The 26468-nt window shown below is 34.0% G+C and overlaps 2 protein-coding genes across 2 annotated transcripts in view; one reads left to right on the top strand and one right to left on the bottom strand.

The window, feature by feature from the left end:
* Positions 1-2077, top strand: part of LOC136068446 (uncharacterized) — a 3371-nt gene extending 1294 nt beyond the window's left edge. Inside the window, exons 2-4 of the mRNA XM_065775599.1 lie at positions 418-589; positions 1478-1680; positions 1789-2077. Of these exons, the coding sequence (XP_065631671.1) occupies positions 418-589; positions 1478-1680; positions 1789-2077 (664 nt within the window). The remainder of the gene's footprint in view (positions 1-417; positions 590-1477; positions 1681-1788) is intronic.
* A 5143-nt stretch (positions 2078-7220) lies between these two features.
* Positions 7221-7655, bottom strand: LOC112013623 (early nodulin-75). The gene has a single exon (XM_024046014.2). The coding sequence runs from the start codon at positions 7653-7655 to the stop codon at positions 7221-7223; it is 435 nt and encodes a 144-aa protein (XP_023901782.1).
* Positions 7656-26468: the final 18813 nt, after the last annotated feature.

Here is a 26468-nt window from a genome sequence, read left to right as displayed (position 1 = left end):
ACTCTGTCATTGGCTATAACACCCGATGAGATCACATTTAGGATCAAAACCTACTATTCACAACACACATGTATTAGGTCCTCCAAAAATTCAAGTGCAACCTCCACTTAGATTGCTAGGAAATTAAGAAGCAAACTTTATGCTAACCCTGACTTAAGATATTCTAGTATGCAACAAGATCTGCTTAACAAAGGTTTGAAGCTCAAGTAAGCTAAAGGAGGTTATATTGAGCCAAGAGAAAGGCTAGAGAAAAGGATTATGGAAACCATGCTAGGTCTTATAAGAAAATACCAGCATATGCTAATGTGGTCTTGGATTTAGTATGAGAGACCCGACATTACAATGAATTAATCCTACCATGAAGAGATTATTTTTATGCTTTGATGCTATGAAGAAATGTTTTATCAATGGTTGTAGGCCATTCTTAGGAATTGACGGTTGCCACCTTAAGGGGCCATTTGGGGGTGTTCTACTTGTTGCTATTTCTCTTGATGGTGACAATGGCTTATTTCCAGTTGCAGTCACCATTGTAGAGGTTGAATGCAAGGGTAATTGGCTATTTTTCTTGCACCATTTAGATCTTGCATTGGTTAGCATGACTGATAAGCCGCGCTTTGTATTATGTCTGATTAGCAAAAGGTATGTAGATTGATTCTTTTAATACTTTAATGTGTCAATTTTTTAAATCCTTGAGGGTTTTTTTTTTTTCCCTATTTGAGGATGTCAAATGCATCTAATATGCTAGGAGTATAAAGTGACTAGAACATTGATAATTTTGATCTTATTTGATATAGTCTTTGATGATTCAAAAAATCAGCAGTTGAGCACTTTGTCGTAGTGGATGGACGAAGTTGTGATTGGGGTTGTCTATTGGAGGAAAACCTGCAAAGATGAACTAGGTGGCAGAGTAACACGCCGGTGTGGCGTTAGTCAAACCACCTCCAATGCTTAAGTTACTAAGGGAGAAAGATTTTAGAAAGAATTGACTGGAGAGTGATTTTTGTAGAGTATTTTGTGTGTACTTTTAACTTTTGTTGCCTTCTCTTTTTATAGCTGCGTGCCTCATTAGTGGGTAATGAATTGCTGTATTTATGCTTAACGGCTAGTGCATTACAAAATCTTTGTTTGAAGTTCACAGCTCACTCTGTGACCGTTGCTCTGTCCGTTACACTTTGTCATCGATAAGCGTAATAAATGCGCAACGTCTTCTCTTAGTTAATGATGATAATAAATTTCTGACTCATCAGTGCTAGCACTTGCTACATGGTAATCTAGTTAGATATTATTTTGTAAACCTGTTTTATTTTTTAAGAGTTAGTATTATTAGAGAGAGAGAGAGAGAGAGAGAGAGAGAGATATATATATATATATATATATATATATTGTATGTTTGTGCTATGAACATATTCTATTTTTAAGAATTCAATTTTTTGAAAGGTAAGTTGTTAATCATTTCTTTGTCATTATGGTTTTTCAGGGTTTAATTGATGCAGTAGCTCGAGTCTTCCTTGGAGCAAGTCATAGGCTATGTTGTAGGCACATATACAGTAATTACAAGGTTAAATTTCCAGGCTTCATGCTTAAGATAGATTTTTGGGCTACCGCAAAAGTGTATAATGAATTTTTGTTTAACAAGGCTATGCAACGTATAAGAGTGAACAATGATGTAGCCTATGTTTGGTTGTTGAGTAAGCCCAAGGAAAAGTGGGCTAGACATGCATATGATCCAAGAATTAAGATTGACCATGTAGCTAATAACATGATAGAATCATTTAATCAATGAATTAGGGGCCTTAGAGCTAAACCAACTCTTACCACGTTAGATGGAATCCATATCAAGATCATAGGAAGACTAAATAAAAGGTTAGAGAAGGCCAATACATTAGATTCTTTGGTTTCTCTTAAGATAAAGAAAACACTGGACTTGATCCAACAAGATTCAAGGTTCTGCAAGGTAATAACAGCTGGTGATGATGAGTACCAGATTGTTGATGGTTTTACTACATTTGTAGTGAATTTGATTATAAAGACATGTGCTTGTAGTTATTGGAAGACAAGCAACTACAAAAGCATATAATGAATTTTTGTTTAACAAGGCTATGCAGCATATAAGAGTGAAAAATGATAAGTGGTTTAGTGGGTCTAAAAAAAAAAATTTATTTTGTATATAAAATTAAAAGAACAAAAAACAAAAAGACAATTCCAAGTTTTTATACTAATTTTAACTTATTGTTAATTTTTTTTGTTAAAAAAAGGAAGTGGTGTCTATGGGTTGGTGCAAGTTGAGTTTGTGCTCAACTCACATTGGAACTGGCGACATTGAGTGGAAGGCTAGAAGACTTGCCCTTGACCACAAACAACCATGGATCAAGTTGAATCAATCTTAGTTGGACAACGGTCGGGCTTGATTGAAGCCAATGGAGGAGTTGTTAGAGGTTTTTCTCAATCTTTGGGTGGTGATCTATATATTTTTCATCGAATCTAAGTGAAAACCACTAGATCTTGGACGAATTTTTGCAAAAAACACCGCATTATGCCCAGATTTGAGCGAAAACCTTCATCTTGTCGTCAAATCTAAGTGAAAATGACTAGACCTTCACCAAATTTGACTAAATACTAACAAATCTTCATTGGATTTGACCACAAAAACCATATCGTCGTCAGATCTAAACGGATCTAGGTAGATTTGGCCTTATTTCAATGATTTGGTCGGTCGGTTTGGGTAGATCGGGTTTTAGAGAAGAAGACCTGCCACTTGGCTTGCTAGAGTTGGTTCTTAAAGCCTGAGACATGCCATTGACTGGTCCTTGCTCGGATTGAGTTGGTTTTGGTTCGGGTAGCTCTAGGTCGGATGGTTTTGTCAAGTCTCGACTAGGTTTGGACATACATTATTCCCTTTATGCCTATTAGACAACTCAAAATTCCCATAAGCTAATAGTGTGATAGATGAAACTTGAGGGATTAGGATTCGGCGCAATTTAGCCATCTTTTCTTACAAATTTTTTTCACTTTTCACCTTTTTAACTTTCACTTTTTACTTCCCTTAACTTTTTTGAAACAATGGTTGAAATTGAAAGTTGTTTTTTGCAACTAGCATTCTCAACTATTCATAAGAATTGCATCAGGTGCAATACCCTAGGTATTGCACCTGACCTCAATCCAAACTTGAGACCTTCAAACTTATGGCATATTCCTTAGATCCATTGATAATTAAACCCACAAGTAAGTGTCCCCAAAGAAACTTATGTCATTTATTTAATTTTTAAAAAAAATATTACACTTCTTGTAATTAATTAAAAAATTATTTGAAAAGGTTTCAAGCCCAAAAAAAAATATATATATCAGAATGAAATAAAGGTTGAAATATATTCTTCATATCTAAAATTTATCCTCGATTTAATTTAGTCGTAAAGCTTTTAAAATTATCAATTTCATTTATTCTAAATTCATTATAAAGCTAGTAAATGTTTTAACAGGACATTATTGAGACAATACAAAATTAATTTTTTTTAATAAAAAAATGGGCCTAATATAAAATTTTAATTTGAAGTACAAAAATCAATTAAACCTAATATTAGGAGGAAAATTAGAAAAGAAAAAAAGTAATTTTTTTTATAAGGAAAAAAAAAGAAGTATTTTGGTTTGTTAGTTTTAGTTGTTTGTTTTAAAAAAACACAACGTAAACTTTCCTTTTACCTATACGTTCCAATTTGACAAGACAATCTACTTCCCCCAAAATTTGAAATCCCTTTCCGCGCTAAACGCCACTCTATCCTCACCGTTCATCCCAAACCCCTCTCTCTCTCTCTCTCTCTCTCACAGTGCATCTCCATGGCCATTCTCTGAAGAACGAAGAAGAAGAAGAAGAAGAAAAAGAATGTCGACGATAGAGAAGCTATTGGCCCAGATCTTCGATCGGAAACGGTCGATCATCGACCAAGCCAAGCACCAAACCCTTCTCTTCGACCAAAACCTCGCTTCCAAACTCCTTATTGACGGAATCGCCCCGCCTCCATGGCTGGTGCCCCCTCCGCCCCACGCTCACTCCTCCGATCCAAATCGTAATTTCGCACCTCTCTCTAATCGTAATTTGTTCTTTTAGGTTTTGTTTGGATACCGTTGCTTTCGAAGTGCCTAATTTGTAAATCGAATGGTGAATAAGCGCTTTTGATTTCGTTGTTTTGGAAAATTTTCGAGGTTTCTGGTTCGATTTCTTAGTGTGTATGTGTTTTAGGTTTTGGATTAGCGTTTTTGGAAGCAAAATTTGCCTTGACTTTTTGCTTCTAATACTAGCAAGCAAATCGAGAAATGAAATTGTGAAAAATCTGCTTCGATTTGTGTACTTTGTTTTGCTTTAGAATTCAGTAAGGAATTGTTTGGTCAGCCTTTCTTGAAGTACTTTTCTAACGCTTTGTGAGCAAAATTTATTGGAAGTTTCATATTTAAGAATTTTCTCATTAACCAAACAGAGTATAAAAAGCTATAGTGTGACTATTGAATAACACTAATTCTTGTACTTCACAATTCTTATAATTTGTGTTTACATAATAACTTCTTGTATAGTATAATAAACCTTTTGATTTAGGGCAACTTATTATGTTGAACATGTTATTATTTACAATTTTAAATTGGTATATCACTTGCGTTATAAGGTTAAAATATCAATTCTACTGCAGGCATCAACTTTTTAATTATTATTTAAAATTTTAAATAATATGGAATCTCACCTACAGGCATCAATTCTACTACAGGCATCAACTTTTTAAGCTAAAATATCAATTCTGCTACATAAGTTTTTACCTAAAAAAATTACGCAGATTCTCAACTATAACATCCAAAAAGAAAAGACTGCTAATTCGGTACCCATAAACTTATTATTAAAATATAGGCAAGTACAAGGTTAAGAGTTTTTTTTTTTTTTTTAATTTAATTTAATAATAATTTTTATTATTATTATTATTATATTTTAACCATAAGAGGGGAGGTTGATAAGTGATAACAAAAAATGGTAGGGACACAACAAATCTCACAACTCATCATGTGAAATTTTTTATCCCTACCCCATTGCTAAGTTATAACCCTTCTGCGTTTATGAGAAGAATTTCGTTATCTGAGTATGGGTTGGGTTTTGTTTTGCAAAATGAGTAATGCTAGGGACATATAAATTGGTATAATTTTGTGTCACAACTCGCCATGTAGCGAGTTATAATTTGTAAGAGTGTAATGGTGGGCCATGTAAAAACACACTTTTACCGATCACAATTCATCACATAGCGAGTTGTGGCACAAAATTATGCCAATTTATGTCCGTAACACTACTCATGCAAAATTAGTCGTGGACTCTTAGGCCTGGGAAAAAGTTACATCTACGCGACTTAGGCTTGGGAAAAAGTACTCAAGTAAATAGCTCTAACAAGGGCAGCACATTACTTGAGGCCCAGCCCAAAAAAGTTATCGATGAACTTACGGATAATATAAAATGCAAAGTCTTTGATCAAGCAAGGAAGAACACATAGATTTACACTCTGTTTGTTTCAGCATTAACAATTTTTTGAAAATAATTCATTTTTTAGAGAGCATTTTTTGGAAAATTATCTCATTTTCTGGTGTTTGGTAACAACCTTGAAAATGGGCTTTAGAACATTTTCTAGTATTTGGTATCCACAATTTTTATAACATTTCTTATATAATTTAAAACGTGTATAATATGTGTATAGCGTGTATAATATGTAATCAATATAAATAAATAATAATAAAAACTAAGAATGAATTTGGTTTTCAAACTAAAATTTTGACAGTGGATACAATCAAAATTAACTATCCAATTTTCATGATCTCAAATACTCATCTTGTTCATGTATATGAATATTATTTTTGATAAGTAACGTAAGAAATTTTATTAGAAAAAAACCAACCAAGTACACTGGAAGTGTACTATAGTGGCACAAATGAACAACAATATATATATATATATATTAACCATACTTCTCATAATTCAAAATAACCATTATACCCTTAAGTTCCATTTTAAATAGTTCAAATGCCACATAGGCCATTATTTGATAAATACCAAAAATTGTTTTAGAACTGTTGATGGATCTATGAGGAGGGAAAAAAAAATTATTAAAAAACGGTGTTATTGAGGGGAGAAGAAATATGGAGAAAAAAGAGGAGAGGCAATAGAGAGAGAAATCTGTGAGAAGAGAAGAGGCCATAGGGGGTGATAGTGAGGGTGTGAAAAGAGAGAAAAACAAAGGAAGAGAAGAAATGAGAGAGTTTATTGTGAGAAAGGCTGAATGAGCAAAATGAAATATTGTTTCCTAAGTCAAAAGATATAGGAATTATGTGCTGCAAGAGAGAGAGATTGTTTTCCTTTTTTTTTTTTTTTGGGAAAACAATTTATAGAAAATAAGCCTTATTTTTATAAGAGTTTTTCGTTGACCAAAGATAGTTTTTCTTTGACCAATTTTTTTTTTTATGTTACCAAACACTGGAAAATGTGGAAAACTATTTTTATAGAAGATTTTCCAGCAAAACAAATAGAGTGTTAAACTATACAAGGATAATTTCTTAAACAAATCTAACACCCTTGGAAAATCAAGGGTGTTCTTCTATAGTATTTAATGCGTTGTTGTGAAAAAAAAATTAATGCGTTATTGCATTTTATTCTATAATTTAAATTTGAGAAGTGCTATATATCTTCATATTCATAATGTTTTCACAACACTTTCATAACAAATTATATGTTCCAATTTGAACCTACCACTTAGTGAGTGTTTGGATTTGGATGAAATGGTGTTTTGCGTATTGCGTTTTACTTTTTCTTTTTTTCTTTTTTTCTCTGCTCGAGTTTCTACTTTACGGGACAAGTGCACTGTTCACGCACTGTTGAGCATGGTTCACGCACAAAAAAATATTAAAAATGGATCCCACGGTACTATTTACACATTTAAAAATTATTTTGCTACAATATTTTTAGTTTTCAATTTTTAGCAAAATAAGCTGTATCGAAACGGACCCAATATATAGGAAGCGACACAACTTATTGAAATAGAAGTACTAGGAAGTATAACTGCATGTCAATACTCATAAGCAACATAGCCAATTACAACAAAAACTAAAACGAGTACAGTACATAACATGAACATAGCTCAATACAATGACTGAGAAGATAGCAAACATAAGCAATAGCTCTTATTTCTAAAGATTTAGCAATGCATTTAGTTGGCAGTTGGGGGTTTGTGGGGTGGCTTGTGCTCTGGTGGTGGCTTCTCTCCTTTACCCTTTGGTGGCTTGTGTTCTGGGAGTGGTTTCTCTTCCTTGTCATGTGGGGTTGGTGGCTTGTGTTTTGGTGGTGGCTTTTCTCCCTTTGGAGGAGGTTTGCCATCAATGGAAGTAGACTCCAATAGTAGGCGTCCAGGGTGATGATCATGTGGTGGTGGCTTCTCTCCCTTACCTGGGGTTGGTGGTTTGTGTTCTGGGAATGGCTTCTCTTCCTTATTGAGTGAGGTTGGTGGCTTGTGTTTTGGGGGTGGCTTTTCTCCCTTAGGAGGTTTGTGCTCATGTTTGGGAGACTCATGGTGGTCAGCAAGTGAGGCAGTGCTTAGAAGCACCACTCCAAGGAGCAACACTAGGAAGTATTTGGTAGTAGTCATCTTTCGTCTTTGGATGGTTCAAAACAACAAGACTTCTTGGCCTTTTATAACGAATACTAGAGCCTATTACGTCAGATCCTTCGTCATTCAGAACTTAAAATATACCCTACCATTGAAGCAGTTCAAAATCGATATCTTCTCTTCTTGTTTATTCAATTATTAATTTCTGGCGGTCCATATAGAGTCCAAATGTTTGACAATGTACCAAGGTTACTCCTGGTGAAGGCTAGTGACGTGTAACGAATTTTGCTCTTATGCTTTCCATGCAACCATATCCCATAACATGCAATCTTAGAATCTTTTGACTTAATGCATAGTTCCTCAATTTTCTTACTTTTATTTTTTATATGCTAAACATTTATATCATTCCCACAGAAACGAAAAAAATCCATATATTGGTGACGTAATATGTATGTGGTCCACATCAAGACCTAACCGCAGGAAATGTAAGAAGAAAACAAAAAAAGTTGAATTTATCAGAAGGGTCATAGGTTTATATGATATATTGATGATTTTTTTTAGGGTGCGGTGGAGAAGCAAACCCATTATACATGACACATGTAATATAGGAAGGGTTTTAATTGTTTCACACCCCTTTGTACATTGTTGGTACAAATTATATATTTTTGTGGGTTAACTATAGACATACTTGAAGAAAAGTGAATTTCTTATTTGATATTGCAGTTATTGTGTTTGTGGAATATATATTGATAACATGAAACAGTAATTTCCAATATAAGTGTATGTGTCGTTGGGTTGCAAGCTCATTGAGGGCTTTATGAATTTTCCACTTCTATTATTATCATCATTTTTTTATCACATGGGATTAGAGAACGATGATAATGCACAGTTTTTAGTAACTTTCCAAAAATTCAATAAAAGTGCACAATGGTGTTTCTCCGATTCACACTTAGGATAGCGACTTTATTAATTACTACACATGTTGCACCACTGGTTAGAAGAAAGATGGAGACAAAACAAGTCATGTGATTGCTATATACAAACCAGTCAAACCTACTATAATTTTCATACTACTGGCCACCGCCAGCTGGGCTTAGTGAAGCGATAAGTGTTAACCTTTAGTAGTTTATAAAGAAAATTAGAATAATCTAATGGGAGCAGAAATTAGACTTTAAACTATCATATAAAATATGTAGACACATGAAAAAAAAAATGAAAAAAGAAAAAGAAAAGAAAGATAATGTAATGAGTACGTTAATGGAGGCAAATAAAATCACATCTACAGCATAAATTAAATGGCAAAGATTAAGAGAAGAGAGATGGAAACACAAGGATAACACAATGATGTGTTATCGAAGAGGAAACTGAAGCTTTCGGCGTAAAACCTCTCCGCCGCACTCCAAGTGATCAATAATCCACTAGAAAACGACGTTGGAATACATAAACAGTAATAGACCCTCCAAGCCTAATCTACTAAGTGTACCTAAACCCTCCAAGATTCTTACTCCAACGAGATTACGCCAAACCTTTATCATTTCTAACTTACCGGATTCCACTATAGCCCATAGCATCAACCAAAAACCATTGGTCATTTCCTAATTGCTTCCCAAAGCACCAAAAAACCTTCTCACAGATGTGGGTATAGTGAGAAAAGGATTTGGCCAAGAACCTCTCAAGGATGTAACAATGGAGATGGTGAGAGTAGAGGAATTTGAAGAGTCTCTATGTAAAGATTATGGATGAGTCAATCTTATTTTTCTCTAGGGTTTCTCTATCAAAATTCTCTCTGGAAACTCTCTACATTTCGTAGGTATAAGGGGGTATTTATACTAGGGTGAGAAAGGAATGTGAAGAGTCAGTTTTTTTAAAACAGAGCTGGCTAGTGACTTGGCCTTGCGACTTAACTAAGTCGCAAGTTAACTAAATGGTCAGTCTAGACTTTTTGTCCTGTAGTGCTACAGCTGGCATGACGGTTCAACTTCTCTGCATGCTTCACTCGGGTGCATCTTCTAGTAGCTTTCCAATCGCGAGTCACCCATGGGATCCAGTCACGAGTCTCTACTTCACTGCACAATCTTGAGCATTTTTCACACTCTCTCACACATTACCCTTACATGATCCCACCTAAATACAGGGTTTCTAAATGCGGAATTACAAACAAATTTGACACGAAATAAAGTCAACAAGATGGTTGATTAAATTTAACCTTACAATATCCCCCTTTGGCTATTCCATGATAAAACCCTACAACAAACTCTAGACTTAATGTATGAGTTGGGAACAGTTGAACAAAACTCACTCACACCTAACTCTAAAATTTGTAAAGCTCTTGAACCATAAAAAAAAGTATCTCCTGAAACACAACAACACAATATGATCATTGTATGCAGAAAACTTGTAATGCATATGGAGCAAGTACAATGCGATCAAGCAAAATGGAATTAAGCAATAAACCATGACTTGACCAAAAATGAATAATCACTACAAATAGTGACCACAATGCTCATTCACACTTGGAATGAACATCTGGACATGCAAGCTGATAAACTCAATGCAAAGTATCATTTGCATGTCCAACACTCAACCAATGCAAAAACTCAAGGTAATTGCATTAAGGATACAAAATCCAATAAATGCTATAAGAGTGATGTACTTAAAGAAAATACATAATATTTAACAGCAAGTACATAAGCTACAAAGCATGGGTACAAAACCTAAAAGATTACAAAAGCAAAGGTACAAAATATAACGTATTTTAAATAAACTAAAAGTGCTTGAAGTTTCTCTCTTTCAAAATGATGAGAAGCTGTGATGCACTTGGAACATATATACTTATAACTTGAAACACTTGCACAAAACACATTAGACCCTTAACGTAAAGCAAGTCATAAAAAGGACAAGTATAATGTAACAAGTAAATTGCGATCAAGTAATTATGATGTGAAACATGTGAGCAACTTGATTATACACCAAACACCAAAACAAAACTTTCTTATTAACACAATGTCTTCTCTCTCTTGGTATATGTATCTCTTCTATGGAATATCTCTCCCCCTACGAATGTGCACAAGAGTCATATAGAAATGACATAATAGTATACTCTCTCCCTTTTTACACGAATAGACAAAGGGTCAAGGAGAAAAGGGGGCAAGAGATTAAGGTATGAACAATGATAATGATGCATGAGGGGTGCGAGATGAATGAGAAAATGAAGCTTAAACCTAAGATAAAACAAAATGCTATAAAGCATAAGGTAAACATGACATGCTAGGATGAAGAAACAAGGTATAGACCAATGCATGACAAAGGTAGCAAAGATGTGTGCAAGAGGTGGTTATGTGCAATGCATAACCAATGCATAGAAAATCCACATGTAGGGTAAGGTGTGTTAACTACACAGCCATTGATCCAAACATGTTCCTAATGAGGAAACATGAGAAATCCCAAAGTTTTTTACTCGTTGGAGTCCAAACAAGTGAGAAAAAGCTTAAGAGACATTTTATCAGACGTCGCTTAAGAAAACGCAAGCTAAAGTTCGCGTTTTTTGTATCACGTGCAGGTGTTGAAGTGTGTGTAATAAACATTTACCTAGAAGAAATATGCAAATTAACCAAGAAAGTCATGTGACTCTATAACACAAACTTGTTTTAATTGAATAGTACTAATAGTCAGCTGTGCTTAGTGATGTCTGTGAAACCTTCAGTAGTCGATAAAAATGTTAATATAATCTGAAAGGGGCCGAAATCAAACTTTATAGTGTCATATTAAATATTTAGACAAATGTTTACAAAATAGATCATGTAGAAATTAAGCACCGTAATGGATATCAAATAATTGACCATTCGCAAATGAGTATGAACTGTTGAATTAGAGGAATATTGATCACGTGGCTCTTTACTAAAAGCTCGAAAATGTGTTAAAAACACAAGAGCTGTTTAGACCCCCAAATTAAATTACAACTCGATTGATTTTAAACAAATAAACTACTCTAACCCATAATCATAATAACATGGTAGTAAAATGAAAGGTTAAAGAGTAGGGAAGAAGAATACAAACACAAGATAACATGCCAATGTGTTACCGAAGAATTAGGTGAAAAACCTCTTTACCGCCCTCCAAGCAGTAATTGATTCACTAGACAATTAGTTGGGATACATGGGTTAACAAGAGACCCTCCAAGCCTAATCTACCTGATGCACCTAAGCCCTCCAAGCTCCTACTCCAACAAGGATTTTCGAAACCGTGTCTTGTCTAGCTCTTCGGATCCCGCAATACACCCGATTGCAACTACCAAAACTTGGCTTCTTCCAATACTTCCCAGCAGCACCAAAATCTCACTTGACACTCTAAAAGAGTGTGGTAAGTGTTTGGGCTATCAACTTCTCAATGGTATGAAAATTGAGAGGTAAGAGTTGAGGAAAATTCACAAGCAATTGTGTAGAGAAATGTGAGTATAATAATCTCTAACTCTCAAGGTTTGTCGCTAGAGTTTTCTCTCAGAAGCACTCCTTAACATGTGTGGGTAATGTGGGTATATATAGTGTGGGTACAGAAAGTGTGTATCAAATAGAACAATCAGGCAAAACAGAATATTTCGCGGGTGTCTCGCAGGAAGGCCTTACCCGTGAGATACTCGCGAAAATCAATTGTCTCCATCTTGTCCTGACTCTTCGCATTCTAGTCATGTGCAGAGCACATGCTTCACTTCGCAGGATGCTTAATCGTGAGCTACTCGCGAAGACAACTTTAGTCTTCATACCTTGAGTTTTCACACTCTCTCCTTCTCTCACACAACCCTTACAATAAAATTCCACAAATAATACAGGGTACAAAAGATTGAACATAATTACAATCAAATTTGGCACGAAATTAAAGCCAACAAAACACATAGTTGTAAATTACAATTTTACAATTACAAATACTATCTTTGGACTAATCAATAGCACCACCATTACTATGTAGTTTATGCTTTCATATTTTCTAATACCGTCCAACATTTATTTATAAAGATGGTTTCGTTCTTCTCTATGTACTTTCTGTGTGGTAGGGGGGAAATAAAGCAACTTGTCAATGCGCAGTTAAACTGATGGCTTTAACAGATTAACAATAATATTTCTGCCATAGGATTGTAATTCATTGTTAAAATGAAATAATAAATAAAATGGGACTCTCTTTTGCTAGAAAGTTGATTTCCGAGAGGTAGTATTAGGTATTTAGTACGAAGCCCATTCATCGCTTTGGACCAAAACAAAGAATAACTTTTAAAACCGCTAGCTGTGTGATCTCTCCTTCATGAGAAAATCACTGAGGCCAACAAATTATGCATTTCTAGTTTGATTACTGGAATTAGTTTAGCAAAAACTAAAGCCTAAGTTCAAGATTGATAATTGCAACTGTTTATCAACAAAAAAAAAAAAAAAAAAAAAAAAAAAAAAAAAGGGCAAAAGCCCCTTTTCTCCAAACGACTAGCGATTTACCAAAGTTATCAGGGGAACAATGGAAAAGGAAAACGTTAAAGTTATTAGGGGGACAATGGAAAAGGAAAACATTAAACTAGTTATGTTATGTTACAAAAGGAAAAGTCTCCATCAACGGAATGGTTTTTTGACTTGAAGTGTAGATATTGGACTTTTTGAGTATATGAGCAAATCAGTGACGTTAGAGTGTAAGAGACACACTTTAAATATTTAAGTTAAGTTACTTTGACTTACCAAAATATATAAGGAACAATTAGAAAATGAATCTTTTGTTTCTCTTTTATTTTACCGTCACGTACGTGTATGGTATTACTGGGAGTCTAGGACAGGTATGACTTTTTTTGATTCTTCTATTCTTTAATTTTTTTATTAAATTAATTATATTATTATATAACATATAAAAATCATATATATATAGTCAAAGCTAATAGAAAATCCATTTTGATCTAAAATTGGAGTCTAATTTATGCTATGTGTCTCAATTAATTTTCTTAATTTTAGTGTACCTATTTACAACACTAAAAAAATTGAGGAATCCAATTTAATTTTTTTAATACTATTTATAATTTCATGGATAAAAATTTAAATAATTTTTAAAATTTATTTCAAATAATCTAATATTTATTTTATTAGTGGCTATTTTTATTTTAAAATATATAAACATTATATATAAACTTGGTAAAATTTTAATACACATTTAGTTATGCTTATTTGTAAATATATCTCATATATATGCATAGGGTTACAAGCTAGTATATATAATAAACTACTTTTAAAATAGATAAAAATATATAATAATAAAAATAAAAGAGAAAAATGTGTAATTTTTTATTTGATTATATTTTTTTAATGCATTTAATTTCAAGTATTTTTTGTCTACTTTGTGACTTTATGGATTATAATTTAATTTAGTACTTAATTTAATTTTGAAATCTAATTTAATCGGAAAGATAACTGCTACTGATCTATTCATGATGATATTTCAGAAACAATGCTATACTTTTGGATTCAAATGTTGAGTTATAAAGTAATTAACTTATATATTTGAATAGCATTTCATTATCTTTTATAGATTATTATATAAAATATTATTATAATATATACAAACTTAAGTTTTTTCCTCATGTCCATCCTAGAAAAAAAAACAAACATTCTAATGCCAACTTGACTAAAAGTATGAACATGCTAAGCACGTGTGACTATAGATACAAATTAAATAATTACGAATAGACAGGTTTTCATGAATGATGTCATCCATGATCTAGCGTTTGTTGGTTCTGTATGCAAGATTACTTAAGAGGCCTTCCAAGTAAGGGTAAGACCTATTGTCTTTCCTTCATTTCCAATAAATGTAATATGGCCCATTTGGAACCCACCGTATTGATAAGTATTATGGATTATAATTTAATTTAGTACTTAATTTAATTTTGAAATCTAATTTAATCGGAAAGGTAACAGCTATTGATCCATTCGTGATGATATTTCAGAAATAATACTTTACTTTTGGATTCAAATGTTGAGTTATAAAGTAATTAACTTATATATTTGAATAGCATTTCATTATACTTTATAGATTATTATATAAAATATTATTATAATATACACAAATCTAGTTTTTCATTTAGCCTCCCAAAACACAAATTTCAAGTTCCACCATTGCAAAGATCCGATCTATGGAACTTAAGTTTTTTCTTCGTGTCCATCCTAGAAAAAAACAAACATTCTAATGCCAACTTGACTAAAAAGTAAGAACATGCTAAGCATGTGTGAGTATAGATACAAATTAAATAATTACGAATAGACAGGTTTTCATGAGTGATGTCATCCATGATCTAGCATTTGTTGATTTTGTATGAAAGATTACTTAAGAGGCCTTCCAAGTAAGGGTAAGACCTATTGTCTTTCCTTCATTTCCAATAAATGTAATATGACCCATTTGGAACCCATTGTATTGATAAGTTAATTAGCCCGTACGCAAAGTTGAACTTAGCGCAATAAATTGGTAAGATACATTGCTTTTCTTTTTCTTCGATAGGCCTATACAATCAACTTTTCGCTTTTTCCTTCATTTAACAATAATGATATGCAAAAAAAGAAAAAAAAAAAAAAAGAACCATAATTCTCTGCATTTTCTATTTACATGAGAGCTTAGAGTGATTTTTGTAGAAAATATCTTCTAATATGGAAGTCGATAAAACGAATATATATTATACTTCCCAATCAAACCATAATAATGTCATATTTGTATTTTATTCTTCAAAATTAAGAGGGCAAGAGAAGTAGGATTCAGAAATTAGCCATGGAAAAAAAAGATGTGGATGAAAATTGCTATAAACTCGGGGAACCATACTGATAACAAAAGTTGTAATAATTCCATAAAAAAAAGTTGTAATAATTTAAGTTGGGCCCGCACGCCAAGGGTACTATAGTGAGAGGGTGTTTGGTAGTGTTGTTTAAACAACAGTTTTCGTTGTTTAAACAACACAATACGTATTTCCATAACACTTTTTTACCCACACATATTTCCAAAACATTTAAACAACATTATTAGAACAATATTAGCAAACGGGCTCTAATATTTTTTGGTGTTTTCAACGGAGACATTTACAATTCATATCTCCCATTTCAATTATAAAAATTATCAAGAAAAATAATATGTTAAGAGTTTTGCAACTCAACTAATTGGCACCTTTTAAACTAATAGAATATATAATTATAGTGATAAAAATACTCTGATAATGTATAATCTTTCCAACAAACATGTGTCATGCATTAGTGTGTAATAAACTGTGGGCTCAGCTAAAGCAATCTTCAGCATTTATTGTAGTTGTTAACAAATGAACTATGTAAGCCCAACGATTTTAACTTTGACATTTACTTTTTGTGTTCTTTTGGGAGTAATTTATTTAGTTTTTTGTTAAAAGTATGATATAAAGTATACTCATACTTGAAGGAAAAAAAAAAAGTGAAAATACAATGTTGGTCCCTAAAGTTTGTCTGTTGTGCGCTTTTGGTCCTTTAAGTTTTGAGTGAGCGTTATTAGTATCTAAAGTTTTAAAAAATGAACATTGTTGGTCTTTCTATTAACTTTCGTTAAATTCTTGCTTATATGTGTAACAGAACAATGACATGTCACTTTTTTTTTTCTTTTTTCATGTAGCATCTTATTTTGTTTAAACAAAATAAAACAAAAACAAAACCAAAACCAAAATTACACTCATAAATTAGACTCGTTTGAATATGCATCCTAAATCCTAATTATTCACCGGTCTCAAGAAGCTTGATAATGTCTCAGCACATAGTTTTATCTAAATCTCTCTTATGTTCCTTAGAAAACTTATCCATATCGTCAATTTCATAATGGTTTTATTACTCATCAATTTCAAACCATATTATTCAAACAATTCACAATCCCTTTGTCTGATCTTGTAGCACATAATGGAAACTCTTAATTGATAACTGTGGCGGGCCTTTTTGCAACTATGGGCTGGGCTGCCTCCTGCCGTGCTATGGCCCAATGGTTCTGGGTAGGAGAGTCAAGACTAGCTTGACTACAATACACCTTAAGCCAGCTTGTGCACAAATTAAAACCTGTTTACTAAAATTTTGGTCACATGCCCATGGTAGAGAAAATTGTTACAAAAAAGTTACGGCAAGCAGGTGTAATATAACAACAACAAAAGGAAATACACTTACTATCAGCCAGAAAACAGGAAATGCTGAATGAAACAAAAGAAGAAGCAACATAACAATATAAATGCAATAGAAGCAAGATGATAACGATAAAGAAAGAGGAAATAACACTGTTGCGTGATTAATAAAAATGAAAGAAAGCATGATCAGTTTGCCATGCTTGGTTGTCCTACAGAGTTAAGTCTAGGAAGGGAACCACTTATTTAATGTGGGTAACCTCACGAGGTGATCTTGCCACAGAAATTGCCCACTTTGAGAGAATGTGCCTAGATGGCTTATCCTCAAATTCCTTAATCCTTTCTAGAGGGGAGGCTTTTAGAGGGGGAGAAGGAATTAGCCTATCGGTGTATGTCTGCTACCACACACTTGCCTACTCTTTGTTTTGCTTTATAACTCTCTTTTCCTTTTGAGTTCTCTGCTTTGTTGTGTTTTTTGTTTTGTTTTTTGTTTTTTGTTTTTTGTTTTTCTTTGTTTTCTTTGTGGTGTTGTTATGTTATCGCCCTTGGGAGGTTTGCCATCCAAGTTTGGTTCCTTAGATGAAGGTGGTCTATGTGGTAGTAATAGAGAGCCTGCTGGTCTAAGTGCAATTGGCGGTTTTTCCTCACGAAAACCATCAAGTGGTGGTTTATGGTGATTAGCAAGAGTGTGAGTGGTGAGAAGCACCACTTTGATGAGCAAAACTAGCAAGAGTTTGGGAGATATTTTGGGCTTGCTCTTCAAACACTTGGTGGCCTTTTGTAATGGCCTTGGCCTTATCTACACACGTCGCATGTCTGTTTGTTTTTTTGCCCTTCTTTAATAAGGAAACTATTAGTTCACAAGGTGTATTTAGTTTGACCTACTTTTGTTCTGTTCTATACGTATATTTCTTTCTGAATTGTTCTACATATTTATAAAACTGCCTACACAACATAAGGGGAGTTTTAGATTTTTCTTACGGTTACAGGTGTTATCGTGTTAGAGTGCACTTGCAACTCATTGCAATTTTTTTTTTTATTTGTCTACAAACTTAATTATAGTCATTTCAATAACTATAACTCCTTTCATTTTTTTTAGGCCAAAATTTTAAACTCACCTTATAAGTTTCATTACTTTTCATTTAAATCTTTTAAGTTTGTCTTCTTTCATTTCAGTCTTTTAAGTTTGTTTTCTTTCATTTCAGTCCTCTAAGTTTCAAAAAACCCCAATTTAGACTTCTGTTATCTTGCCATCAACTGTTGTCTATTACCATTAAATCACCAAAACTATGTCGTTTTGACTTAAATTTAAAATTTATTTTTTATTTCATTATTTATTTCCTAACGAATGTTGTAAGGACCTGATTTGAACTCCTAGCCCAAAATGTAGATGGACTTAGGCCCAAAAAGTCCAAGACAATAAATTTGTAGAGAATGTGTTGGAAAACTGGGCTTTAATGAATTAAGCAACAAATAAATAGATCTTGATGAAAAAAAAAAAGGAAAATAATGAACTTTCACTAAGGAAAAACGTCCTTGGTAGAGTCTGAGGACATTGATTCTTATGTATTACTTTTGAAGTTTGATTACAAGTCTGGTTCTAGATTGCTTCAGTGTTTATTTCCTGATTTTTCGATTCCCCTTCCTTTAGGGGTCTCTTACATTATATATCTCCCTCCTAGTGATCTTGGCCTTCCACTTGTTGACCATCTAAGCCACTACTTGAGTGTCTATCCCATCAGACACCCCCTTTAGCTTTCTGTGAGTTGCGGTAACCAAGGCAGCACTATTTAGAGGTCTTCTCCATATAAATGCAACCAGAAAGTTAGCTGCAGAGTATTTAATGAGGTGATAGCAGATTTCCCTTAGATATTTCTAAGCTCCCAGCCTCCTGGTACACTTGAGATACTCGTCTCTATCACTGAAGTTTCCTGGAAGGTTACCTTGAACCTTAGGATACACATTGGAGCCATGCTTAATCTATCCGAGGAGACATTTCTACTCAAACCACATTCCAATTCGTATCTTGCTTGTTAGATTCTAAGCTTAACCCATTCAACACCATTCATTTGTTCTCAGATTACTATGCTCTCTGCCAAGGCTCTAGGCCCAATATACCATTTGGGCCCTTAACCCTATAATAGTCCCTCAAAGCTCAGGTTTTTTCCTTCTCCAGGGAGAAAAGTGGGATTTTGATTTTTCACGCGCTGATATTTTTTTGCCCTTTGATTTGCACAAGTGGGAGTGCCGTTTTGCGCGTCCCATAATTACTACTGACGCTTTAAAGCCCGCGAGGTGTCATTAATTGCTCCAGACGGCGTTTTGTCCCCCACATCTAACGGTGAGATGCTAATCCAATGGCTGACATTTCTCCTTGGGTTTTGAGCGAGATAAATCCCACTCAATTTTGCCCTTTAGAGAGATGTCATAGAGTGTTAATTTCCCCAAAGCATCTGGTCTGAGGACTCAAGCATGACTAAGGTTCTGTTTAATCACTTATAAAGAAATGTTATAGAGCGTTAATTTTCCCAAAGCATCTAGTCCGAGGACTCAGGCATGACTAAGGTTCTATTTAATCACTTATAAAGAGATGTCATAGAGTGTTAATTTCCCTAAAATATCTGGTCTGAGGACTTAGGCATGACTAATGTTCTATTTAATCACTTATAAAGAGAATAATGGGAAGTATGATGTATTTACACAATAAATGAGCATATGACAAAGGAAACTTTCATTAATAATAATATATTTTAAGGTTATTTACATTCCAAGGTCATGGTATTACACGTTCATTTAGGTTTTCGAGGAAATAAGCTCCTATACTAGCCATCGAAGTGATGCGGTATGGCCCCTCCCAGTTAGGCCCCAGCTTTCCCAATGCTAGGTTCTTCACGGAACCTAAAACCTTTCTCAATACCAAGTCACCAAATGCTAACGGTGTCAGCTTCATATTGGCATCATATCCTTACTTGGACTTGTGTTGGTAATATGTCAATTGGACCATCGCATTTTCTCTTCTCTCCTCAATCAAATCTAAGCTTGTCTCTAGAAGCCCATTGTTATTGCCCAGATCAAAAGAACTTGTTCTTAGCGTTGGGAAGCCAGTCTCTAAAGGGATAACAGCTTTGGCTCCATAAGTCATTTAGAAGGGGGTCTCCCCTATTGACCTGCGAGGTGTGGTTCAGTATGTTCATAGGACATGTGGCAGTTCATCCACTCACTTTCCCTTTGCATCATCCAACCTCTTCTTGAGTCCGCTTACTATGACCTTGTTAATAGCCTCAGCTTGTCCATTCCCTTGGGGATTGGCTGGGGTAGAATATCTATTCGTGATTCCCAATTCACAATAGTATCTCTTGAAAGACTTGCTATCAAATTGGAGGTCATTGTCTGAGATGAGGGTACGAGGGACCCCGAATCCTGTGACAATATTTTTCCAGACAAATTTCTTAACATCCACATCCCTAATGTTCGCCAAGGGCTCGGCTTCAATCTACTTGGTGAAGTAGTCCGTGCCGACCAATAGATACCTCTTGTTCCCAATTGCCTTGGGGAAATGGTCTACAATGTTTAAACCCTATTGAGCGAATGGCCAAGGGTTGGACAGAGGATTAAGGACTCCTCCTGGTTGGTGTATGTTTGGTGTGAACCTTTGACACTGGTCGCACTTCCTTACATATTCATGTGCCTCCTTTTGCATATTCGGCTACCAGTAGCTTTGAGTGATGGCTCTGTACACCAAAGATTTACCTTCAGTGTGGCTTTCACAAATCTCCTCATTTGCGCCAAAAATCTGCTTCCAGTGTGGCTTCCACAAATCTTTTGTTAAAAAGTTGATTTTTGAGAGTTAGTATTAGGGATTTAGTACGAACCCATTCATGGCTTTGGACCAAAACAAAGAATAACTTTTAAAACCGCTAGCTGTGTGATCTCTCCTTCATGAGAAAATCACTGATGCCAACAAATTATGCATTTCTAGTTTGATTACCGGAATTAGTTTAGCAAAAACTTAAGCCTAAGTTCAAGATTGATAATTGCAACTGTTTATAATAAATAAATAAAAGATTGATAATTGCAACTGACATTTTTTTAATGAAATGACCAGCGATTTACCAAAGTCATTAGGGGGACAATGGAAAAGGAAAAGGTTAAACTAGCTCATTAAAGTTTTTCGTTGTTTACAAACTCAACTCTCTTTCCGTTCGGCTGGGATTTGCTAGCGATGTTATGTTACAAAGGAAAAGTCTCCATCAACGGATGGTTTTTTGACTTTAAGTGTAGATTTTGGACTTTTTGAGTATATGAGCAAATCAGTGACGTTATAGTGTAAGAGACACGCTTTAAATATTTAAAGTTACTTTGACTTACCAAAATATATAAGGAACGATTAGAAAATGAGTCTAGCTATGAAGAGAAACAACTCTACGTTGGACTTGGCATTCTTAGTTTTTGCTGGATCTATTGTTTAGAAGCAAGGCGAAAAATTGTTATAGTCTAAGAGCAGTGTTCCCTCCCATCAAACGAGGGATGCAGGGTTACTCTCATATGGAGCCTACCTCTCATGTTAGACGAGAGAACATTACTCTTGAAATATATAATTATTAATGTGCTCATGTGTGGAGCCTACCTCTCATGTGAGAAAATAAAATATTACTCCTTGAATAAATAAGTAGTACTCATAATGTGCTGAATGCCCAGCTATTAACTGAGAATTGACCTTCAGGGGTCTACCCTTACATTTTTGGTAGAAAGAAGGGGAATTATTTAATATAAATGGAGCTACCTCAGTGTGTATATATATATATATATATTGTTTTAAAAAAAAAATATATATATATATATATAAATGGAAAATGGGGTTCTAACGTAATGGAATAGTACAAACTCAACTTAAAAGTGACGGTAACTTATATGCAATTTTTACGTTTATTATTATCATTTAGTTATCAATTTTTATTTTTAAAAAAAAAAAAGAACATTATTATATTTAACTTGGTTCTCAAAAAAACTGCCGCTAGCAGTTTTGTGAGTTGGCGTGTTCTAGTGTATTGAAAAAACTTGGTTCTCAAAAAAAAAATCATGACTCCATCACTGCAAATGGCATTAAAGTCTCACACCGCGTGTAGATTATATACTTGTTACTGTTACACTCTAACGCGTCTTTGATTTGTTCATACTCAAAAAGTCCAAAATCTAGACACCTCTAAAGTCAAAAAACCATTCCATTCACGGAGATTTTTCCTTTTGTAACATTACTAGCAAATCCCATTCCCAGCTGAACCGAAAGATAGAGCTTTGTTGTAAACTAGCCACGTGTTCGGTGTGAATAATTAATTAATTAATTATTTGCTATCCGTTAATGTTCTTAAAAAAAAAAATCATGACTCCATCACTGCAAATGGCATTAAAGTCTCACACCGCGTGTAGATTATATACTTGTTACTGTTACACTCTAACGCGTCTTTGATTTGTTCATACTCAAAAAGTCCAAAATCTAGACACCTCTAAAGTCAAAAAACCATTCCATTCACGGAGATTTTTCCTTTTGTAACATTACTAGCAAATCCCATTCCCAGCTGAACCGAAAGATAGAGCTTTGTTGTAAACTAGCCACGTGTTCGGTGTGAATAATTAATTAATTAATTATTTGCTATCCGTTAATGTTCTTTTTACATTATCTTTTTTATACACTTGTCTACGTATTTTTTATGACACTTCAAAGTTTAATTTCTGCTCCCATCAGATAATACTAAGGGTCCGTTTGGTTCCCGTAAAATATTTTCCGGAAAATAGGTATTTTCCGGAAATGCTATTTTCCGGAAAAAGAAAATATTTTTAAGTGTTTGGTTGTATTATGAAAATTGTTGTGGAAAATATTTTCATGTGTTTGGTTCTATTAGGAAAATGCTATTTTCCGGCAACAACCACACAACAACAACAACAACAAAAAATTGATTCCGGCGACAACAATAACACAACAACAACAACAACAAAAAAATTGATTCCGGCAATAACAACAACACAACAACAGGCAGCAACAACAATAACAAAAACAAAAAAAAATTGAATCCGGCAACAACAACAACGCAACAACAGGCAGCAACAACAACAACAACAATATCATCCGGCGACAACAACAGAACAACAACAACACAACGCAGATTCCGGCAACAACAACGCAAATTCCGGCAACAACGCAAACCGAGTCGTCGACGAGATCGAGGAAGAGAGAGCGATGGGTCGTCGACTCTGGTTCTGGGTTTGGGTCGAGCGATGGGTTTGGGTCGAGCGATGGGTCGTCTGGGTCGAGCGATGGGTCGCCTGGGTCGAGCGATGGGTCGAGCGATGGGTCGTGGCGGTGGGTCGCCTGGGTCGAGCAATGGGTCGTGGCGGTGGGTCGTCGGCTCTGGCTCTGGGTTCGTGGGTCGCTCCGTTTCTTCCTTCCTCTCTCTCTCTCTCTCTCTCTTTTTCCGGAAACACTTTGAAGTGAAAATAGGTAGTGAAATTGATTTCCGTTGGGTAACGGAAAATTTGGAAGTGATTTTCCGGAAAATAGAATTTTCCGGAACACCCAAACACGCGAAAATGTCGAAAATCATTTCCGGAAATGGTTTACTCCCAATTCAAACGCAGCCTAATTTTTTTTATAGACAGTACGTTTAACACAGGTCACTTCACTATGCCCAGCTGACGGTGTATGCACCATTTCCAATTAAAATAGGTTTGTATTATTATAGTCACGTGACTTGTTTGCATCTTTCTTCTAACCACTGAGCAAAGTCTAGTGATAATAAGTCGTTCGGAGAAAACATCGATGCATTTTTTTTTTTTTTTTTGGGAAAGTAGCCTAGAACTATGCATTTATCATGCTAAAAACTAGAGGCTGTCCCATAGGTCAGGCAAGGTTGGGTGTCTAATATCTTTTTATCCTCGTACCTTAATTATGGATCTAGATTTTAGTACTGTAAACACTCAATTTTGCACCCATAATTAATTTTGAAAGATGACTAAAATAATAATTTCAAATACTTAAAAAATCATAGTTGTATTTCATGCATTAAATCATCCATCACATATCATAAAAATGATCTTGAGATTCTAACAGTCACGACGATATGCCTGATTCCCAAATCGAACCGTTGGATTAAAATATATCACAAGATCAAGTTTCATGGTCTGCATGCATTATATGTGGGTGAGGCTAATCACGTGTGATTAATTGAAATTAATTCTGATTGGTCAACAATTAAAATTAATTGAATAATTTGTGTGATTGCCTATTGGATTTTATCAAAAATAAGCTTGGTTGCATAGGAATAAAATAGATAATTAGATAACAAGGGAATCGTTGATAATTAAGTCCTTTTAGAATATTTATTTATCAGATAATTATTATTTTAAGGACCTAATTATCAAAACAAAAGGGATTTATTTTGGAATACAAGCTAAAAACACGCTCAAGTGCAATTCCCGACTCAGAAAACCCCTAAAAAAGAGTCCAGATTGAACCGAAAAAGGAGACTGGGCTCGACACTTGAGAGTGCCAATCGGCTCTCTTGGAGTGTCAATTGGCAAATGGCAAGTGCCAATCTGCACTTCCAAAGTGCTAATTGGCATAGCTTCAAGGCCTGGCCTAGAAATAGATCAAGCCAAAGCACATCCACGATTTTTTAGAGATAAAAATTTGACCTAATTCATATCTAATCAAACCTAGCTTATTTTCTAAGCACCAAACTTTTATAAATAGGGAATTAAAAATTAGAAATCAGGACCCCTTTTTTTGACCCCTCTCTCCCCTTACGTTAAAGAAATTCTGGAAGCTTTGCTTTAGGAATTTCTTTTCTGTTAAGTGGCTCTTATTTTTTATCTTTAAAAAAAAATTCATTCTCTTTGATTTCTGAAGAATTCTCTCCTTGTGGAACACAGTCATGCAGGTAAGTTTCTATCTCTTTATTTACATGTTCATATAACTGATTCAATTCTCCATGCTCTTAACTTGTCCTTCCTTTTGTTTGCCCTGATTATCTTTTGGTTATGTGATGTATGTAAGTTGATGCATGTGTTGTATTTATGTAATGATGTAATGCATACCATTAAATATTAGGTCTGTTGCTTTATGTTAGACAAAAAAAATCAAATCTGAATTATTTTTCCAAAAACCCATTGTTTTCTTAAACAAAAAAAAAAACAAAAAAAAATCAGATCTAGAATTATTTTTCAAAACTCCATTGTTTTCTTGAACTAAAAATCAGATTTGGAATAATTTTTCAAAACTCCTTTGTTTTCTAAAACATACAAATTAGATCTGAATTTTATTTTATTTTATTTTATTATTATTATTTTTTTTTTTACTTTGAAAAATCAGGTTTGCAATTTCAAAGTTTCATGGTCTGCATGCATTATATGTGGGTGAGGCTAATCACGTGTGATTAATTGAAATTAATTCTGATTGGTCAACAATTAAAATTAATTGAATAATTTGTGTGATTGCCTATTGGATTTTATCAAAAATAAGCTTGGTTGCATAGGAATAAAATAGATAATTAGATAACAAGGGAATCGTTGATAATTAAGTCCTTTTAGAATATTTATTTATCAGATAATTATTATTTTAAGGACCTAATTATCAAAACAAAAGGGATTTATTTTGGAATACAAGTTAAAAACACGCTCAAGTGCAATCCCGACTCAGAAAACCCCTAAAAAAGAGTCCAGATTGAACCGAAAAAGGAGACTGGGCTCGACACTTGAGAGTGCCAATCGGCTCTCTTGGAGTGTCAATTGGCAAATGGCAAGTGCCAATCTGCACTTCCAAAGTGCTAATTGGCATAGCTTCAAGGCCTGGCCTAGAAATAGATCAAGCCAAAGCACATCCACGATTTTTTAGAGATAAAAATTTGACCTAATTCATATCTAATCAAACCTAGCTTATTTTCTAAGCACCAAACTTTTATAAATAGGGAATTAAAAATTAGAAATCAGGACCCCTTTTTTTGACCCCTCTCTCCCCTTACGTTAAAGAAATTCTGGAAGCTTTGCTTTAGGAATTTCTTTTCTGTTAAGTGGCTCTTATTTTTTATCTTTAAAAAAAAATTCATTCTCTTTGATTTCTGAAGAATTCTCTCCTTGTGGAACACAGTCATGCAGGTAAGTTTCTATCTCTTTATTTACATGTTCATATAACTGATTCAATTCTCCATGCTCTTAACTTGTCCTTCCTTTTGTTTGCCCTGATTATCTTTTGGTTATGTGATGTATGTAAGTTGATGCATGTGTTGTATTTATGTAATGATGTAATGCATACCATTAAATATTAGGTCTGTTGCTTTATGTTAGACAAAAAAAATCAAATCTGAATTATTTTTCCAAAAACCCATTGTTTTCTTAAACAAAAAAAAAAAATAAAATAAAAAAAATCAGATCTAGAATTATTTTTCAAAACTCCATTGTTTTCTTGAACTAAAAATCAGATTTGGAATAATTTTTCAAAACTCCTTTGTTTTCTAAAACATACAAATTAGATCTGAATTTTATTTTTTTTTCTTTTTTTTCTTTTTTTCTTTTTTACTTTGAAAAATCAGGTTTGCAATTTCTTTTAAAACCCATTATGTTTCTTAATTAAACAATCAGATTTGGATTTTCTTTTTGGAGATTCATTCTATTATTTAATTAAGAAATCAAATTTGGGAACTTTTCAAAAAAATCCATTCCTTGTTATTTTAAAA

The sequence above is a fragment of the Quercus suber genome, unplaced genomic scaffold (assembly GCF_002906115.3).
Source record: "Quercus suber isolate HL8 unplaced genomic scaffold, Cork oak 2.0 scaffold_115, whole genome shotgun sequence".
Classification (NCBI taxonomy): domain Eukaryota; kingdom Viridiplantae; phylum Streptophyta; class Magnoliopsida; order Fagales; family Fagaceae; genus Quercus; species Quercus suber.
The sequence above is the reverse complement of the archived record's forward strand: the minus strand, read 5'-3'. Positions and strand labels throughout refer to the sequence as shown.